Source organism: Drosophila takahashii, chromosome 2L (genome assembly GCF_030179915.1).
Source record: "Drosophila takahashii strain IR98-3 E-12201 chromosome 2L, DtakHiC1v2, whole genome shotgun sequence".
Lineage (NCBI taxonomy): Eukaryota > Metazoa > Arthropoda > Insecta > Diptera > Drosophilidae > Drosophila > Drosophila takahashii.
The window spans coordinates 10862377-10881073 of record NC_091678.1 but is presented as its reverse complement, the minus strand read 5'-3'; the positions used below and the strand labels follow the sequence as shown (position 1 = coordinate 10881073).

At 40.1% G+C, this 18697-nt stretch overlaps 1 protein-coding gene and 4 non-coding genes across 5 annotated transcripts; 2 read left to right on the top strand and 3 right to left on the bottom strand.

Moving 5' to 3' along the window:
• Positions 1 to 303: 303 nt before the first annotated feature.
• LOC108061211 (uncharacterized) lies at positions 304 to 1046 on the bottom strand. Its single transcript, XM_070219749.1, has 4 exons — positions 981 to 1046; positions 749 to 904; positions 517 to 687; positions 304 to 462 (listed from the first exon to the last, which is right to left on the bottom strand). The coding sequence occupies exons 1-4, from the start codon at positions 1044 to 1046 to the stop codon at positions 304 to 306; spliced, it is 552 nt and encodes a 183-aa protein (XP_070075850.1).
• Positions 1047 to 8866: 7820 nt separating this feature from the next.
• TRNAG-GCC (transfer RNA glycine (anticodon GCC)) lies at positions 8867 to 8937 on the top strand. The gene has a single exon. It is a non-coding gene; the product is annotated as a tRNA-Gly (tRNA).
• A 265-nt stretch (positions 8938 to 9202) lies between these two features.
• On the top strand, positions 9203 to 9273 carry TRNAG-GCC (transfer RNA glycine (anticodon GCC)). Its single transcript has one exon. It is a non-coding gene; the product is annotated as a tRNA-Gly (tRNA).
• Positions 9274 to 9456: 183 nt separating this feature from the next.
• Positions 9457 to 9527, bottom strand: TRNAG-GCC (transfer RNA glycine (anticodon GCC)). The gene has a single exon. It is a non-coding gene; the product is annotated as a tRNA-Gly (tRNA).
• A 148-nt stretch (positions 9528 to 9675) lies between these two features.
• Positions 9676 to 9746, bottom strand: TRNAG-GCC (transfer RNA glycine (anticodon GCC)). The gene has a single exon. It is a non-coding gene; the product is annotated as a tRNA-Gly (tRNA).
• Positions 9747 to 18697: the final 8951 nt, after the last annotated feature.

Below are 18697 nucleotides of genomic sequence, written 5' to 3'. Positions count from 1 at the left end.
TTAAACGACTGCGAATCAGTAGACTGCGGAAAACTCGGTCAATAGTGACCCATCCAAAAAATTAACTATAAACTAAATGGGTGAAGGAAATAATTATATGTATTTAGTAATTAAACTCCCATGTTATGATACACTTAGAGCTTAATTTTTGGTTAAATTGTATGCTGATAAAACTTTTAATTACTTTTAAATGCTCTATTAAAAGTGATTTTGTAACACAATTTTTTACAAAACGTAAAACTAGAGTAAACATACCTAAAATGAAAAATGGTTTAAAATGTATGAATAAAAAGTTTTATTAATTCAAGAAATTGTTGAATAAACGTTAACCGAAGAACGATAAATGTTATCGGAGAACCATTTGAATACAAACAGGTAGTCGCCTTCAGGAACTGGCAAAACCTTCGAAAACTGATTATTCAGAAAGTTAGTAGTAAGCTTATCCACAGTAACATAAGAAAGCTGAAACAAACATATTTTGACATGACATAAAAAGGTTCTTGTGTTCGTACTTACACTGAAAGGACAACTTGGATTTTTTACATTTGAGTGAGTGAGGAACAAATTAAAAAGATATTTCACGACAGGGTTGGATTTCTGAATCTGCAAAAATCTACAAGCATCCACAGAAACATTGTAGAGGAATGGTTTATAGCCATTTAGTCGCTTGAACAGTGAAATGTTGATCTGGAAGCACAAGATTCTGATGAACACTTATTTTTTTTTGTAAATGGTTTTTATTACGAACTGTGGCATTGGTAATCGGTAGCTTGTAAAGTCTCGATTTTACAGAAACATATTTGTAGGTCCTGTTCACAGACTTTAAACGGCAGACCTCATAATTAACGAACTTAACGTCGGATGAAGTGCATTTGACGTTGGTAAACTCCACATGAGAGGTGATCTACTCCAAAAATAAATAATAAATTGACAGAAACAATTCACGTTGTGTATTTTATTCTATCTTAAATTCTGCTTACTTCCATAATAACACAGAGGATCACAATGATCACAACTGATTGTATATTTTTATATCCGAAGCTCATTTGAAAGGAAGCTGAATGATTTGACTGCGGAAAGCATAAGTAACAATAAACAAAATGTGTGGAGAGAATACATTTATTTAGAAACAAAGGTGCCTTATTACACAGTGCAACATGAAAAATGTAACCGCAATTCTGATTTCATGGGCGGAAAGAACTCATTGAAATAAGCTAAAACCCATTTGGGTTTCTGTGGCTTAGCTCGCGTTTACCTATTATAGCGAGTTAAAGTTTTACATACAAAATTTATTTGTAACGGCCATATCTTGTGAACCGATTAAAATTTCACTTTCAAGTCTTCAGTGATTATGTAGCTATGAACCCAAGGAACTAAATTGACAAATGACTCTTGCGAAGACGTACACTTAGCGCGTTAAAAATCGAAAAATTAGGCAAATTTGTTCTTTAACGCGCTAGGTGCACTAGGGGCTAAGTGCGCAAGAGTCATTTGTCAATTTAGTTCCTTGGGTTCATAGCTACATAATCACTGAAGACTTGAAAGTGAAATTTTAATCGGTTTACAAGATATGGCCGTTACAAATAAATTTTGTATGTAAAACTTTAACTCGCTATAATAGGTAAACGCGAGCTAAGCCACAGAAACCCAAATGGGTTTTAGCTTATTTCGATGAGTTCTTTCCGCCCATGAAATCAGAATTGCGGTTACATTTTATAACCCTAAAAATGTTGCACAGTGTTATTATACACACAGTTGACAAACTTTTTTTTTATAATGTGCTGATAAAACTTAAAATTACTTTTAAATGCTCCATTAAAAGTGATTTGGTAACAATTTTTTTTGAGCATTCAGGAAATTGTAAAACTTACGTTCACCGAAGATCGATAAATGTTGTAAAAAACGGTGCACAACTTGCGGAATATAATGAGATATAAAACCAGTGGAGTGCGGGAAAATAGTTAGAAGTTATCGACCCATAAAATAGACAACAATGGTACTTAAAATAAGTGAACAGAGTAATTATATATCGTAATTATAGTTAAGTGTTCTTCTTTACTATGTATGCTGATAATAATTAAAATTGGATTTGGATTTGGATCTATTGATTTGGTTTTAAACTGTACTATTTAATTCTTATTATAAAAGCTCTATTAACAACTATTTAAGCACTTTATTTTAGCTTTCAGGCACATACAAAAAATGTAGTTTGATTTTTAAATATTCAAATTAAAACAGTCAAGGAAGGTCCCATGTGTTTGTAGGGTGGGAGGTGGTAGGTACATGAGTCAGGTTAAGTGATAAGAAAATTACTGGTTACACTTATTAGACAGCAACATGTCAGAGATAGCAGGCGGCCCCGGAGAAACCCCGGCAAACAAAGGGCGTGCCCCGAACGACTTCCTCATCAACCACACCAACACCCCCAGTCAGGCATCTTGCGCTCCACGTTCGGTGCGGTTCGTTGGCAAATCTGAAAGTGTAATAAATTTTAAACAATGCGGAAAATTTACGGTGATTTTCGCTGACATGCCCACTTCTGAGCTTTTCGGGCAGAGGCAGAGGCAGCAGCAAATGAGGCGAGGGTATGGTATGGTATATATACATATAGGGCTCAAGTGTTGGTAGCATGTCTCGAAAGTCGAGTCGCGTCGAGTTGCTGGCGGTATATCAAAGAGCTTTTGTTAACCGCCCCCTCGAGTGGAGTGGAGGATAAATGTGTAGACGGAGACGACGTCACAAACTGTTGAAAGCGCAAAGTGAAAGATATATGACTTCAAGTAGGTGTAATCACACTCACACTGGCTAACTGCCGCACTTGGATAGGTAAAAACCCTAAATGACAGGAGTCACTCTTTTGGAATACCGTGTACCTTTTCGAGAAATAGCTCCATATAGATAAATATTTTATGCGGTTTTGAAATTGCTATAACTTAAAGAAATATACGAGTAATTAAATAAAATAATAAGTACAAATTTATAGAAATATAGAAAACCAATACTACCATGCGCGGATCCACGGGGGGTGATATGGGTGATATATCACCCCCACTCGGGTGAAAAATGGAACGAATTTTGGTATTAAAAAAGTATGCAACAAAAAATTTGTTCTTATATCACCCCCCACAACAAAATCCTAGATCCGCCACTAAATACTACTTTACTATTATTTACATGGTTATGTTTCAACATCTTTTAAAATGAAAAATTTAATTAATACATTGCCACTAAAAATTTAAAACATCGTAATTTTTAAAGTCCTAAAATTTTACGTTTTCGACAAGTGAAAACTACCCTCTCCCAGAGTATAAAAATTGCACTAAGTGTTTTTTTTTTTCTAAAGAGGAAACTCGCTGACTGCTTCACGCTGAGAAATTACTTGGCCCATGGGTTTTCGTTGTCTCTCGGCGAGAATTCCTCCACCCAATGCATAAATTCTACAATTTTCTTCGGGCTAAAGGGTTTACCTTCGCTGCTCTTAGCCGGGCTCCTTTTGCTTCTCTTTTCCCAGCCGTTTCTAGGTCTTGCCATTATTATTTTTGGCTTCCCCGGTATCTGTGTGTTTGGGCCCGTGTTAGAGTATGCGTGAAATGCGATTTATTGTTTTCGTTAAAAAGATTTATTATGCTCTATGCATGAACCCGAAACCAGCTTAGCAACCCCTGTTCCCCAGCCCCCTGCTAAGGTCTTCGTAGATTTCTTTGGCTTTATTTGAAAAGTTTGCAAAAATTTTACCCATTCAGTGAAGTGGGCAACGACTTGGCGATAACAAAGGGTTTATTATTTGGTGTCCAGGAAACGTAACATTGTAACTGCCCTAAACTTCCTTTTCTTAACGGAATTGGCTGGCAAATAACCGCCATTGTAATTAAACTAATAATTAAACAAAATAGTAAAAAGTAGAGGAATTAGAGAAATGCATATAGCTAAAATTTATAAATGAAGACTTAAAAAATATCAAAAAAAATCATAGTTGTTAATACCCGTATTTGATTTAAATTTGGCAGTCCTTGTCATAACATTTTTTTCAGAACAATGCCAAATATAAATGTAGGAATAACGCCCATCCATTGAATAATCTAACTGTTCTTGTAATGCAAACCTCTTCAAATCCACCAAGTGCCATCAATATCCAAGGCATCAATTACAATTTCTATTCCACCCCTCTGGCTGTCACGCCCCCTCGATTGAAAACTGTTGAACCCCCTGACCACCGCCATTGACCCCCAAAGAGATGCCGCGGTGACTTTAGAATCCCAGGGGTCGGGGAGTATGTATTGTGGAGTCGGGAGTCCGGAGTCAGCGGGTACAAATTGCAATCGCAAGACATTCGTACACTTGCCACACCGCCCGCTTCATCTGGTTGGATGTCCCTGCCTCCCAGCTGGCGCTCAGCCGCACGAACGTCGGAGCATATTATTGTAAATTGAACTCAATTACCAGTGACAGCAGACAAATTGAAGTGGAAATTGAGATCTTCTTTTCGGCGAAGGAGACGACGGTGATGGCAATGCGAATCGCTGAACGGCGAAAAGCTTATAAAAGAATGAAAAAAACCGAAAACTTCATAAAAATAAGAAATATATATTTTTGAGGGGAGCACAAAGTACTTGTAAGCAGTCCATTAACAAAAAAAATATAATCAACGAATATTAAATGCCTTATAAACCAAGGTTAACATAGAATTAGTTATGAAATATATTTGCAATAGTATCTTTTTCTTAATGTTTCTTATGTGTATTATAAGGATCTACTCACGGTAAAGGGAATATAAAAAGATAGCATAAATTTAATTATTTTAAGCCCAATTCCTTTCTCTAATCACGCTACCCCACCAAAGGGCACTTAAAGGAAAAAATCAGAGGAAACTAATTCACTTAAAAACACTTTGGTTTTGATGGGCCCCCAGAATGTGGTCCCTGCCCTCCCGCCCGTCGCCCTCCCTTGAATATCAACCCTTGGGATTGTGTGTGTCTGGCAGTCTGTGAAATGTCATTTGTCAAATGCACTTTGTGTCACTGTCTGTCGCAGTTCCCATCATGATTTCTCAGACCCCGTGCTTGATGTCCAAGTGTCACAGACATGCGGGTGAATTTGTCAAGATTTTATAAAAGCGAAAACGTCGGAGGATTAGGGGGTCCACGTCCTTTGGCTAATTTATGAGTCAATTAGTCTGACGGCCTGGCCATGCATATATAATATTATTAAATAGAACTTTTCGCAAGGTACTGGGACTGTACTCTCGGTCATCCAAGAGTTATTCTGCAAATCGCGCATGCTGCGTTTATTGTGTCTTTGCTTTATGATCCATTCAATTTGGCACAAGCTCACAACCTCACAACCTCAAAGGCTATTGCTAAACACAATGGCAAGCAACATTGTTGCACTTGTGCACTGAGAAAGATGTTCTAAATTAACTTATTATGAACGTAGGCAATTGACAGTAAAGAAAGATTTAAAATCTAAAATATTCAGTGTATTTCAGCTTTCTTGGGAATTAAAATATGTTTAAAGTGTATTTATAGAACGCATTCAGCATACTTTTGACAGCCTTAATTTCAGTGCAAGGGGCTGTTGCAAAGAATGCTTCGTTGAGAATTAAGTGCCGTGTTGGCTCATATTTTATAGCCGAAACAAACGCTTGCAATGGGGTTAATGTGGTGGGCGCGTGTAGATCATTATAGAAGCCAGCTGAAATTTATAAACATACATATTCAAAAAAGCCATCAAATCGAATTAACATAAAAGAGAACTGTGTAAGTAAATGTACCAAATATCTACATTTAATGAGAATTTATGACTATAATAAAAACATAAATGGGGAGGAAGTCGTTGATATTAAAAGTGATGAAAGAGTTTTGGGAAAAATGTGAAAACTAATAATAAAATTTATAAAGATTGCCCCCAAAATCAATGGTGCCCAAAGACGAACTTAAAGGTTCACAAAGCTCCTCATCCGCGTTTGCAAAAATGTGCAGCCGATAAAAAATCTATATAAATAAATATGTGCACGTGGATGTCACATCCCTCCCATGTTGCCATTACACAACGCAGTGGGGACCCATTTCGCTTTCGGTCATATAACACACCCGCGATGGCAGCAACAACAAGGCTCCCAAACAAATCGAAGCAATTTACGAAAATGTAGAAAATGTCATTGGGCTGTCAGAATGCATCGTTGTTGTTGACATGTGACCATCCTTATATGCCCCATTCACCCCGCCCACGTCTTCAGTCTACAGAAGAGTGGAAATATGGTAGAAATTGTTATAAAAATCCACAACGGCGGCAGCAACAACAATTGCAACGTATAACAAATTGCACAGCAGCAGCAACAACTCTGCTGTTTCTGACAGTGAAAGCATTGTTGGCTGACAGCTCGAAAAGGGCTCGAAGGGAGCGAGACTGGGGGTGCTGCGACTACGACCCAAACAGATAGTGGCACACGGAGACCGGGCAGGGACGTCGAAAAGGGGGTACTAACGTAACGTAACGCTGCAACGTAACACAAGGGGCCGCTTGGGTGCCTCCCCTGTCACTGCTGCTGGCCGTTAAATTAATGGCCAGTGGAAGTGGCAGTTGAGCAAAGAGAAATGCAACACGAAATGTGTAATATGCACATGTGCTGGCTTACGTACACCGAATAAGTGAGGACATTTTGGGCGAAGATCTCTTAGAAACCCAAATTGTGACATATTGGTTGCTACAAAAATATTTTTATGATTTTAGAGCTCCTAAAAAAATATATAAATTAATGCATTTATTAATTGTAAGATTTAAATTAATGAATTACATTTTATTGTAATATTATAATTAATTATCATAGTTATTATCTTTATCAGATTATTTTGGATAAAGCATTATTCCATAATTTATGCGGCACATATCTTTGGTACCTGCAACGGTTTCGACTGATATGGATTTTCTCGATTTTCTCCTGTCTCCTGCCAGTCGTTTGGGCCTCGCAGCTGTTTCGCTGTTGTCTCATTTAAAATGTGAGTAGCTCTCAACATTTAACTGACAATGAGTTGTTGGCTGTTTCGCCGCCGACTGGTTGGACTTCGTGCTGCGTTGCACCGCTGGCAGCCAAGTGACAGATAGCGAATCCCAGGCAGGCTGGCAGGAAGCGACGGAGACAGGAAGGCTGAGGACTGACGACCAAAAGGACAATGAGGATGACGATGAGGAAGAGTAAGACGAGTAGCGCGGGGCAATCAGGCGACACCGAAGAAGAACGGCAAGGAAAAGATTGAGGGGAAGATTCCTGGCGTCCTTTTGTTGGCCTTTTTTCTGCGCCTTCACTACGGCTTGATCGTAATTGTGAGTGACAACGGCTTGATGCCTGATTATGATAAATGAATTGTTAAATTGAATTAGGTGTTGCCGCGCTGCTGTCACTCAAAAACCATCGTCATATTTCCCTCAATTCCCGCGCCACATCGCGTTTTATTGTACCCTGTAATCAGCAGGAAAAAGGGGATGTACCACTCAAACATCTGTTTGAAGGGATCAGCATTACAATATATGAAAACAAGAAAGGAAGCTACCTTCGGCCAGCCGAAGCTTATATACCCTTGTAGATAAAAGAATACTCACTCCGTGCAGTTCCAGGGATTCCAGATTCAGCGTTTCGATTTATTTCAATTTTGTTTTTAAGTCAAGAATCAAAACGCCTACTTCCTACAAAGTTACAATGAATTTTCTTATATTTGTTTGGGAGCCTTAAGATATAGTGGTCCGATCCGGCTGGCTCCGACATATGTACTACCTGCAATAGAAAGAAGACCTTCGGGAAAGTTTCATCGCGATAGCTTTAAAACTGAGAGACTAGTTCGCATAGAAACGGACAGACGGACAGACGGACAGACGGACATGGCTAGATAGACTCGGCTATTGGTGCTGATCAAGAATATATATACTTTATGTGGTCGGAAACGTCTCCTTCACTGCGTTGCAAACATCTGACTGAAATTATACTACCCTCTACAAGGGTATAAATATGATTACTAAAAAATTCAAAGAGTAGTAAATTCTCTATATATATAGAAACAAATAGTGAAATATAATTTTGGGATACCCATACGATACACTTTATTTGGGTTTTCCCTTAGTTTCAAGATGTGTTTAATTACTTAGGTGGTATAACGTAGTCGAAATGTTTACGATTCTATATTAGCGTTGGTTGGCTTTCTTTTGGTTTTGCTCTTCGCAACTCCTGCCACCACTTCACAATGAAATTGCATGAAATTTGATATTTTTCAACGCTTGTCAACGGGGCCAGGGACACAAAGGGTTCGGTTGGGTTGGGCTGGGCTTGTCAGATGATGGACATCCTGCCTGGAAGGGTTGTTTGGCAGGAACGGTTGAAAATCTGGCGACAATTGTTGTCTGTCCTGTCGCGGTGCGGTGTGCTCGGAAAATTAGCTCAGGTTACCTTAATTATGGGCTCTTGATGCCCGCGTATCCTGAGAGGTTTGTTTGTTTGCGTCCATGAATAGTTGAGCTCTGGTTGCTAATAGGCTCTTAGATGGATGTTTGAGTTCACAGAAGTTAATAGACGGTTGTCATTGGTACTCGTCTTTCAAGTTTGGATGAGCCGGGGATTCTGGGAAGTAAAATTGTATATTTCTGTATTCCTTGCCTTGGGAAAAACGATATTTAACAAGCTCTGGTACTTATACTAAATGTTTTATTAAATTTGAGAAGAGTTGCAAAATGAGTACCAAAATAGTTATTTTTGACTTCTATATTTATTTAATACTATTAAAGTTAATTAATCTTATCTCTCTGGTTTAATTTTAGAACAGCTGGTAGGCCAGCTGATTATAAGCTTATGGCTGGGTAATCTGACTACCAAATTCATGAAGCATCGGTGGTTCAGTGGTAGAATGCTCGCCTGCCACGCGGGCGGCCCGGGTTCGATTCCCGGCCGATGCAAATTAAATTTTTTTTTTTGATTTTTTTTTTTAAATATTTTGTGTATATTTTATCTAATTTTGTATTTTGTAGCCATCCCCAACTGTATTTAAAGCCACAAACATTACATAAGTTGGTACCCAAAAACCCGTTTCGGCATGTCTTGTGTGACTGGTTACATTTGAAATCCGGTTTTCTAACCAAAGGTGAATCCTCTGCAGAGATCTTCGCCAATTTATCTGCGAAAAGGAAAATTTTTGCATGGAAAACACAGATTTTCCCAACAGCATCGGTGGTTCAGTGGTAGAATGCTCGCCTGCCACGCGGGCGGCCCGGGTTCGATTCCCGGCCGATGCAAATTACTTTTTTAAATATTAGAATTCTTGTTTCTGTTAGATTAATTGGCACTGACATTAATTTTTTACTAATTATTTTAGCAAGCTTCCGGTTAGTTTGTCTAAAGTTTAAAGGGTATTTTACTAGATAAGCCAAAGAAAATATTTATATAACATCCACACTAAAAAATAAAAAAAAATTGTTTGCATCGGCCGGGAATCGAACCCGGGCCGCCCGCGTGGCAGGCGAGCATTCTACCACTGAACCACCGATGCTTCATGTTTTAATGCGTCAAAATTTCCCAATATAAGTGACGAGTATTAAATGGCTTAGTTAAAATAAGCCATTTATTATTCTGCCTTTGTTTTCTAAAAATATAATTTCATAATTTATAAAAAGAAAATAAAGTAAAAAAAATCCGTTTGCATCGGCCGGGAATCGAACCCGGGCCGCCCGCGTGGCAGGCGAGCATTCTACCACTGAACCACCGATGCTTCATGTGAGCCCGCGGCAGAATTTCCCGGCAATAACTGAGTCACAAATATGCTATGCAAAATTCGTCCACCAAAATGCCCAACATAAAACCGGAAAGTCCATAAAACGAAAACATCCTGATCCAATCTTTTGCTTGAGAAACTATTTTGATGTAATATATCTGAGGTATTATCTATTATCCAAGGCTTTTCTTCAAAAAACGCAATGATAAATATTTTTGTCGCCATCCAATTTCGTTGGCTAATCAGACACACACCTACGCGAATGTCATACATTTTCATGCCAACTGACAGTTGCTGACCAGCACTCGGTCCCCTCATTAGTGTGGCCCATTCAGTCACTCATCACTCACTCGTGCGCCGTGTTTTTCGTTTTTTGGGCGGGTAATATATCACAGGCTCACGGTCGAAGAGATGCGTAGGAAAAAGGGAAAACCGAAGCAGAAAAATGAACGTACTTGTTGAAAATCACACCTAGCTGAGCAGCGAGCCACTGGCCCCGGAAATTTCTGGAGGGGAATGCTGGGGAGGTGTCACAGCAAAACAGCTACCAGCGACAATGACAACGGTTCCAAATTGTTGTCACATGTCATCCGACGCTGAAAAAGATGACACCACTCGGCGGGGGAAGAGGGACAGGATTGGAGGGATGAGCGTGAAATACGAGTCCTTGGGCATGTAGCACAAAATGAAATGGGCGAAAAATGATGAATGACAAAATTATACAGCAAATGCGCGTCAGGCTGACATGTGACCACTAATGAGGATCAACTGGAGTCGAGGTCTGGAGGATAGAGGACGATGGGTTGGTATTTCTCGCTCTTTTTTGTTGTTTCGAACCACTCGAAAGTCACATTTTGGCATTAAATTTCGAATGGAAGAGCAAACATCCTTTCTGTATTGGGTTTCACTGGTGCATGGTAACCAAAGGGATTTCTACTGAGCACGGGGCATGTAAATTCTGTGAGTAAAACTGAACAATTAAATTATAGAACCTTTGCGTGCTGAGGAAAAAATTCACTTATCTAAACGATGCACGTCGACGAAGATGTCATAAGCCGGGAAAGTGCACAGTGCCAAAATGGTCAGGAAGTCGGGCCATAAGCAGGCAAAGTCGTTTGCTAAAACGAGCTTGTAATACTGAGCGCAAGGACGCGGTGATGGTGGCAACCAGACTACCATCAAATAATAAAATGCAAAGTCAGCAGGAAATTCGCACTGGGGTAGTTTCGTCCACTTTTCAGCTGAGCACACAAGAAAAACGGGGGAACCAAAAATGCAATTTGGTTGGAGTTTTAAAGTCTTGATGAGGCGACTGGGGTCTAAAAGGTAATTGAATTTCAAGAGCCTGAACACACAGATTTGGGGTTGCTCACAAGTCAGGAAATCATTAGGAATAAATTCATGTAAGGGAAACAAATACTGTATAATACAGTATTAACTTGAAAACATAAAACAAAAAGCTATGTAACTGTACAAATTATTTATTTACTACTTGACCTTTTTCACTCACAGCTATTTCTAAAAATAAACATCATTGAGATGTTAATTTTGATAGAGGTATTATAGTCAAAAGTGATCCCAAATTTGGTGAGCTAAACTTTCCAATGCCATTTCCGATCGCCGACGAACCACATTGTTGATGGCGACACCCACGCAAGTGGATCACCGGTGGATGGTGGATCGCCACCACCCAAGGCAATAAAATGTGCCCCACTGTGCGACAACGTTCAACTTCCAAGTCCGGCGCCCGTCATCAAATGTCGCGATCTGCGAGCCACGATCAACACAGAAGGAGCAAAAAAAGCTACAGAAAATATAAGAAGAAAAATACAAAATAAATGCTGCTGTGCGTCCGTCCAAGGCGATGCTGAAAGTGGTGCGGTGTGTGTTGGCTGTGAGTGCCTAAGTAGTAGTTGTCATTTGAGTGACTTTAATGGTCTGTTGAGACATAATCGCTGCCATTTTAAATGGAATTTTATTGCCACTTCACGAAATTTTTATTGCTGAACCAGCAAGCCAAGCCCGAGCGACCATAGCGTCCACACTACCAAAATAAAAACAAAATACGTATTTAAAAAAAATAATGCTGCATGCTGCTGCTGCGGTGACGATGACGTGGTGCGGACTCTGTCGGTGGTGCCGCCGCAATGGCAACCAAATTGTTGCATTTAAAAGCAAATTGATGGCCGCAGAATTAAAGGAGGCCACACCACGGACAGTTGGCGAGTTGAGTTGCTGAAATTCAAGTTCCCCGCGCTCCGATTACGCATTAAGCAAAGGCTAACCGAGTCCGCGGCACTGAAAAAAATTACAAACTTAAATTACTTTAGATGAATGAACTCGAGACCTTGAAAATATCTGTCTAAGACTTTCTCATTCATATAAAAATTTAACATAGATTTTTTTCAAAACTAAAATACACTTAAAAATGTGTCTTTAAAATATGTTTACTCAAATCCAAATAAAATATTTTATAGAATTGAATTAGATTTTTTAGTTAGGCATTCTTAAAAACATTTAAAGTACTATAATAAAACTATATTATTATCAGGTGGAAACACTTTCTGAGGATGTATGTTATTTCGATCAGTTACCAAGATTAAAATCCTATATTCTTAAAAATTAATTTGTGTGTCGCTTTTAAATAATATCCTTCCATTCGATTGTCGTTCTCAGTGCATCGCAGATCGCGGCAAAGCCTAAACAACGACGTGTTGGTATAATTTTGTAGACTAGTTTATTGGACACATTAAATATGGCCCGATAATTAAGTCATAAATTAGATTGCAACCGCGACGACGACGTGAACGACGGACGAGTGTCACCATATCAGGTTACGTGGCATCCACAGCAGGCGGCCTGCCACGAAGAGAGGAAAAGAGGATAGATGGGGCAGGGGGAATGCGTCTCATTTAAAATTGATGCCTAATCGAATTTCTTTATCGCGTGTGTATGTCTTGTCTCCGACAACCGAGGACTGGGTCTCCATCTCTGCATCTCCGCATCCCCTCATTTCCCTCCTGTCTGGGGCAGAAAATTTATGGATTTGCATATTGCGACACTAAATGTTTTAAGGTCTCTGCCGGCGGCGCAGGCTCGGCGACGATCGTGTCAGGAAGCTAATGTTTAATGAATTCAATTTCTTTATGCGCTACTTGGTCGATTCGAAAATGGCCGGCGGTTTCAGGGGGAAACCGATCAGAAGAAATGAAAAATTTGTATTTGTCTTTTGTCTTTGAATGAGGCAGTGGATGAGGACCGACTGGATTTAGGATGGGTGTTCTGATTAGGTAAAAATAATAAATACATACATGGTGAAAAATAAAATCCTAATGATCTTTGACAGTTGATCATTAGTCAAAACAATCTGTTTAATTAAATTTCAAAATCACTCTGCTTAGCAAGTTGAGAAGAAGTATTACCAATCAATTATGATCTAATAAAATGTCGTATGTTAAACAATTCCAACAGCAATGTAGATTTATTGGCTGTAACGTATATGTTGAACTTAAATGTTCGACCGTCATTCAAAAGCCTTGATAAATAATTGAAATTTCTGTTTGTTATTGATTGGAAATAAATTGCAACAAATTGATATTACATGGTAAAACAACGTTTTCAATGAATAGCCGATGTAAACTTTTTTTAATTAAAACAAATTGATATACAATTCCAATTGAGACGGTGTAGAAATTCAATTTGAAAAAATGCGTGTGGGACTTTTATGACAAGTGCGTGAATTGATATAGAGGCTAGAGATTGCTTTGCTCGCAATAAAAATAAGAAAAACAATTATCCCTTTCACTGACTCAAGCATCTCTCGTGTAAGTTGGATATCACATGTCAACTTAACAGCTGCTGCCTGACCACATGACTCTCGAGAAGGCCAATCGAAAGTGGCAGCTTTTCTGCGGTTCTGACTGCCGGCCAACACATGCCAAAGCAAACAAGCAGGCCCATCACTTTTAGCCAGGTCGCCAGGTAATGGAGACGTTGGTCAAGCATCTTGAGGACCGAGTGTGAAAGCCACAGCCTTCGGACTTAATCCTCTTGGGCTGGCAAAATAAAACGCCAGACTCGACTCGTAATTGAATATCAATTCAGGCCAACGCCCAAATGCTGAGGAGGGGCACGCCATCGGAGGTTTGGTGGAAAGTGGGTAGTCAAGATGGGAACGAGGACGGGGCAGGCATGTAAATTCGAAATGCAAACAGCGCATCCTTGCCATTCAATCACTCACCCAGACGACAGCAGCAGCTCCCTTGATGGATGACAATCAATCTCAAGTGTCAGGCAAATATCAGTTTGTTTTCATTCAAGCGCACCACGGAATCGTGCAACGTGGTTGCCTCGGCTCTCTCCTGCCCCTGCCCCATCTGCTCCTTCCTTCCACTCGAGTGTGAGTGAGTGACAACAGTCGAAATGAGTGAATGATTGAATGGCTGATGGATCGATGACTCGACTGACTGACTGACTGACGGATATACGGAGAATTGCTCCTCTTTTTTTGTCCGGCCAAGATGGCAAAAACCAAATAAGCCTGGCCGCAAGTGTAGAAATCAAGAGTAATGAGGACATCAAAATGCAGACCATTGTTAAGTGCGAAAGATATCATAAGCAGTTTTAAACCCGTACAAAAAAAAATCAAATAAAAGTTAATTAAATGAATATTTAATTATTTCGATGGTAGGTTTTGAAAAAGATTTTAAAATAATTTATAAATTAATATTATGATAAGTTTCTTGGAAAATGGTGCATAAAAACTAATAGCCTATATTTTTATGGAAGTTTTAGGATGATCTAAGATCTAAGGAAATACTTTTGAACAGATATTTGGCCAACCATTTAACTATTTACTATAATTATTTATTATAATTTCAGAAATAAATGAGAATACATAATATACAAGAACATTTTGAACGTATCGACACCGATCCCAGCTGAGCACAAAGAAATCGTTCATAGTGATATGCTACCCCCATCACTTCATTGCAGACGTCCCAGTCTCATTGAAGTTTGATAAACAAAAAGCCCAGACCGCATCATCATCGTCGTGAATGATGATCTTCTTCGCTCCAGCATCACCGGCAACCTCAACCTCAACGGCAGCCGAATGATGCCCGTTGACAAGTCACGCCAAGAGTGTCGAGTTAGCGAACAGCTGCCACTGCCCGACCTCCGGACCCCCTCTAAACCCCCCTTGCCGACGCCCCACTCATTCTGCAGTGCCATCACATCCACATCCTCCTGTCATTCAGCGCCATTGTCGTTCTCACTTCCATCATTGTCAGCCCTGCCGCTTGATTTTGTCATTGTCATGGCGCGTTTGTTTTGCTTCGAGACGGTAGCCAGTAGCCAGCATCGCCAGATCAACATCAATTTATTAGTTTTATTTTCTTCGCGGCATCGGGCATTTATAATCAAACACTTTTTGTTCCCTTTCGGTCGCCTGCGATTTTTGTCGTGTCACTTCCGCTGAAGACATTTGTCGTCAGCACGAGCGGCAGGTTCAGGCCTCATCGTTAGTACACTGAGAGAAATTTATGTGTAGTATGTGGCTCTGAGAAGCCATACCCGATTCTATAAAGTAAAGAGTATTTTTAATGATCGAGTCAGATTATATGCGAGCATACGCAGATGAAACAGTGTAAAGAAGTGTGGTATTCAAAAAATAAGCAACAAACTTTTTTAATACCACATTTATTTTCCTATTTCATATTTTTCTTATTCAAAAACCACTTTTATTTTCCATTTTCATATTTTCCTTAAGTTTGTTGCTTATTTTTTGAATACCTTATTTATTTTAATTTTTCATATTTTCCTTATTCAAATATCACATTTATTTTCATTTTTATATTTTCCTTATTCAAAAAGTTTTGAAGTCCCCTTACATTTTTTTTAAGTTTTATTTTGATATGCTTGTGTGTCAAAAGCCTTTTTTCGTTTCTCCCTGTGTACTCCTCCAAATGAGTTCCCCCTTCCTGGTGAAGGAACTACCTGCTGCGCGGCGATGATGGCGACCGGAGTCTGATGAGTCTATTATCAGACTCGGGCCGGACGGTTGTGTCAGCATTTATGGGCTCCGTCTCTTGTTTGAATAATTGGACATTACGCGGCTCGAGGTTCCGAAAGGAGCCCTAAATAGCAATTAGGCCGCAGTAATTTGAGCTGAGAAACGGAAGTTGTCATGATAATTGGAATTAGTTTCTATAGGCCATGGCTGGGTAATTGAAAGAACCGGGAAGCAACTAACAAAATGTGGATGGAGCCCAGCGATTCGAGGAAATGACTTGACGGTGTTTTCGGGCCACCCTAATGATCATACTTACCTGTGGGACATGCGAATGGTTTGAACTCTTCCGAAATAGTGGTCAGGTGCATTTGCAATTAATGGGAAAGTATTTGATGACGTTCTTTTAATAACTTTCTTTTGATTCGGTGTCTGAGAATTGTTCTTATTTGTTGGTACTACTCTTAATAATCTTAAAAGGGGTTCGGACTTTAATTTTGAATCTCAAAATCATATTTGTAATATCTAGACTCATATCAACAAAAAAATATTGTAATTTTGCTTATTATTTCTTTAATTGAATAAATTAATTTTTGTTAAAATTAATATCCTAGATATTATTATTATCTTTCAAGTATGTACATAAAATTCATAGTCCGTCAACATTTTATTAATATTCCTAAATAGATGCTTTTTTTACAACGGAGAGCGAGAGACATCCCTAAATCTTTCCATGAGCAATCTGCGAGGGAAATAAGATGAATTGCGATTACTTTCCCAGTCCTCTAACTGAGTTGAGTTGAGTTGAGTTGAGACAACACCCAACTGCATTGCAGACAGTCGGGCCATCAGTCAGTCAGTCAGACAGTCAGTCAGTGGGACCGTTCAGACCCCCGGCACGTCCGTCATTCAGTCAGTCAGTTTGTCATGCCTTCCAGGCAGGAGGCAGTTGTTGTTGTTGCTGTTGGTCTTGGTGTTGCTGCTGCTCCTGCTCCTGCTCCTCTCCGTGTACACTGTCAACGGTTGAGTGTGTGTGCGAAAGCTTTGAATTTATATGCCAGTGTCAGTTGTCAATCACATTTGCAAACTGTCACACATGCGAGCGTTCAAACAGCGGCAAGCTGGCAAACTGAGCGAGTGAGCACAGGAAGCGGCACAGCGGCAACATATTAATCTTTGCCAACAAGAAGGATACCCACATGGTCGTGGGGCGTTGCCTTTGCCTCTGACGTTGCTGTTGCCACGGAAACAGGAAGAAGAAAGCGGCGAAAAGCGCCAGACGTTGACAGGCATAAGTAATGCAAAAAAATTACTTTATAATGGAGTGCGAAAATGAAAATTGCTGCAACCAAAAAAAAAATAAATAAAAGGGAGGACCCCGGCGAGCTTGACAACCGCAACGTTGCTTTTTCCATGATTGCTACAAGCAATTTGAGGTAAGATAATCATGGGCCATGGACCCACAAAAGATTTCGCACACTCACATTTTATATGCATGGCCATGGACACGAACGACGGCAACATGTTGCTGCTGGGTCGCTGATGTTGCTGTTGCCGTTGCTGCTGCCGCTGGCGTTGACTGTCGGGAGCAATACTTTGTCGCTGCTCTGACTGCTGACTGTCAACTGTTTTTCAGTGTGCGATTTTTCAAATGCGATGCGCTGACACCTCGCACACACCAGCAACACGAGCAACACTGGGCGATTGCAAATGCGACATGGGCCCCACCCACGTGTCGCCCCCACAGCTGACAGCCTTCTGACAGTTTTTGTTGTTCACGCGAGTAATTCATTTTATGCTGCCGCTGCAAGGAGCAGTAACTCCCCTTTTGCTGCTGCTGTTGCTGCTATTGCTGTTGCTGCTGCTGCTGTCACCTCGTTGCTTCATTTCACATCACAAAAATGCCAAGCAAAGCGACGCCCGTTGACATGTGAGAGACGACAGCACTGCCAGGACATCCAGAGGGAGGCCCCTGCAACGTCCCTGTGACAAGTGACAGTTAAGTTGATGTTGCTGCCGTTCCTGTTGCTGTTGCCGTTGCTGTTGCTGCTCCCCAGCAACGTAATTCATTTTGCATGTGCGTGCAACATTTTCAAGCGTATTTATTACGTAAATTAACAACAAATACAACAAGGATGTTGATGAGGACAACTACAGCTACAACTACAACGACGACAGCAGGATGTTCATGACGTAGCGGAAATAAATTTTGCGTGAACAATACAAAGCGTTACACTGCAAGTTGGCCAAGTTGTAAGTGGCCCAAGGAGAGATAGAGACGGCAACAACAGGGAGAGTTGGCGAAATTAATGGCAGGCCAAGGGAGCGAAGGAGCATGGAGGGCCAGCCACGCACACATGCTAATGAGCCGTCAGAGGCGGGTCGAATGGGGGATTTGAGGGGCTCTGCGCTGACAGGAAGTGACTGTCAGCTGAATGAAAGGAAGGCCGGAGTCTCGCAAATGCCCGAGGAGAGCTGCAAGGGCTAAGAAATAGTCGAGCAAAATCGCCAAGAACTATGGTTTAGATATCAGGGTGTCAGGGTTAATAAATGCATTCAGTATTTTTTTTCCGTTTTAAAGTTAGTTTCTAACAAGATATTAACACATATAACCCTTAACACAGATTAAAGCAAGCATTTAAAAATAATACGTAATCCTGCTTGTAAAAGCGTGATATTCAATGAATATAGTACTTTTAATGAACTCTTTTAAACCCAACTTTGATCACCTACCATTTAAGCAATTTATTGCAGCTAAATTTTCCGCTTTCCCGACATCTCAGCCATAGAAAATGCTAAGAACCACATTAATCATTGAAAAACAGCGTTTTATGGGCCCAACTTCGAGCGCTGAAAATCTTAAAAGCCCGACAGCCAACTAGTTGTGGTCTGTACTATCAGCCAAGAGCAGGAAAAATACATTCAGTAAATGTATCAA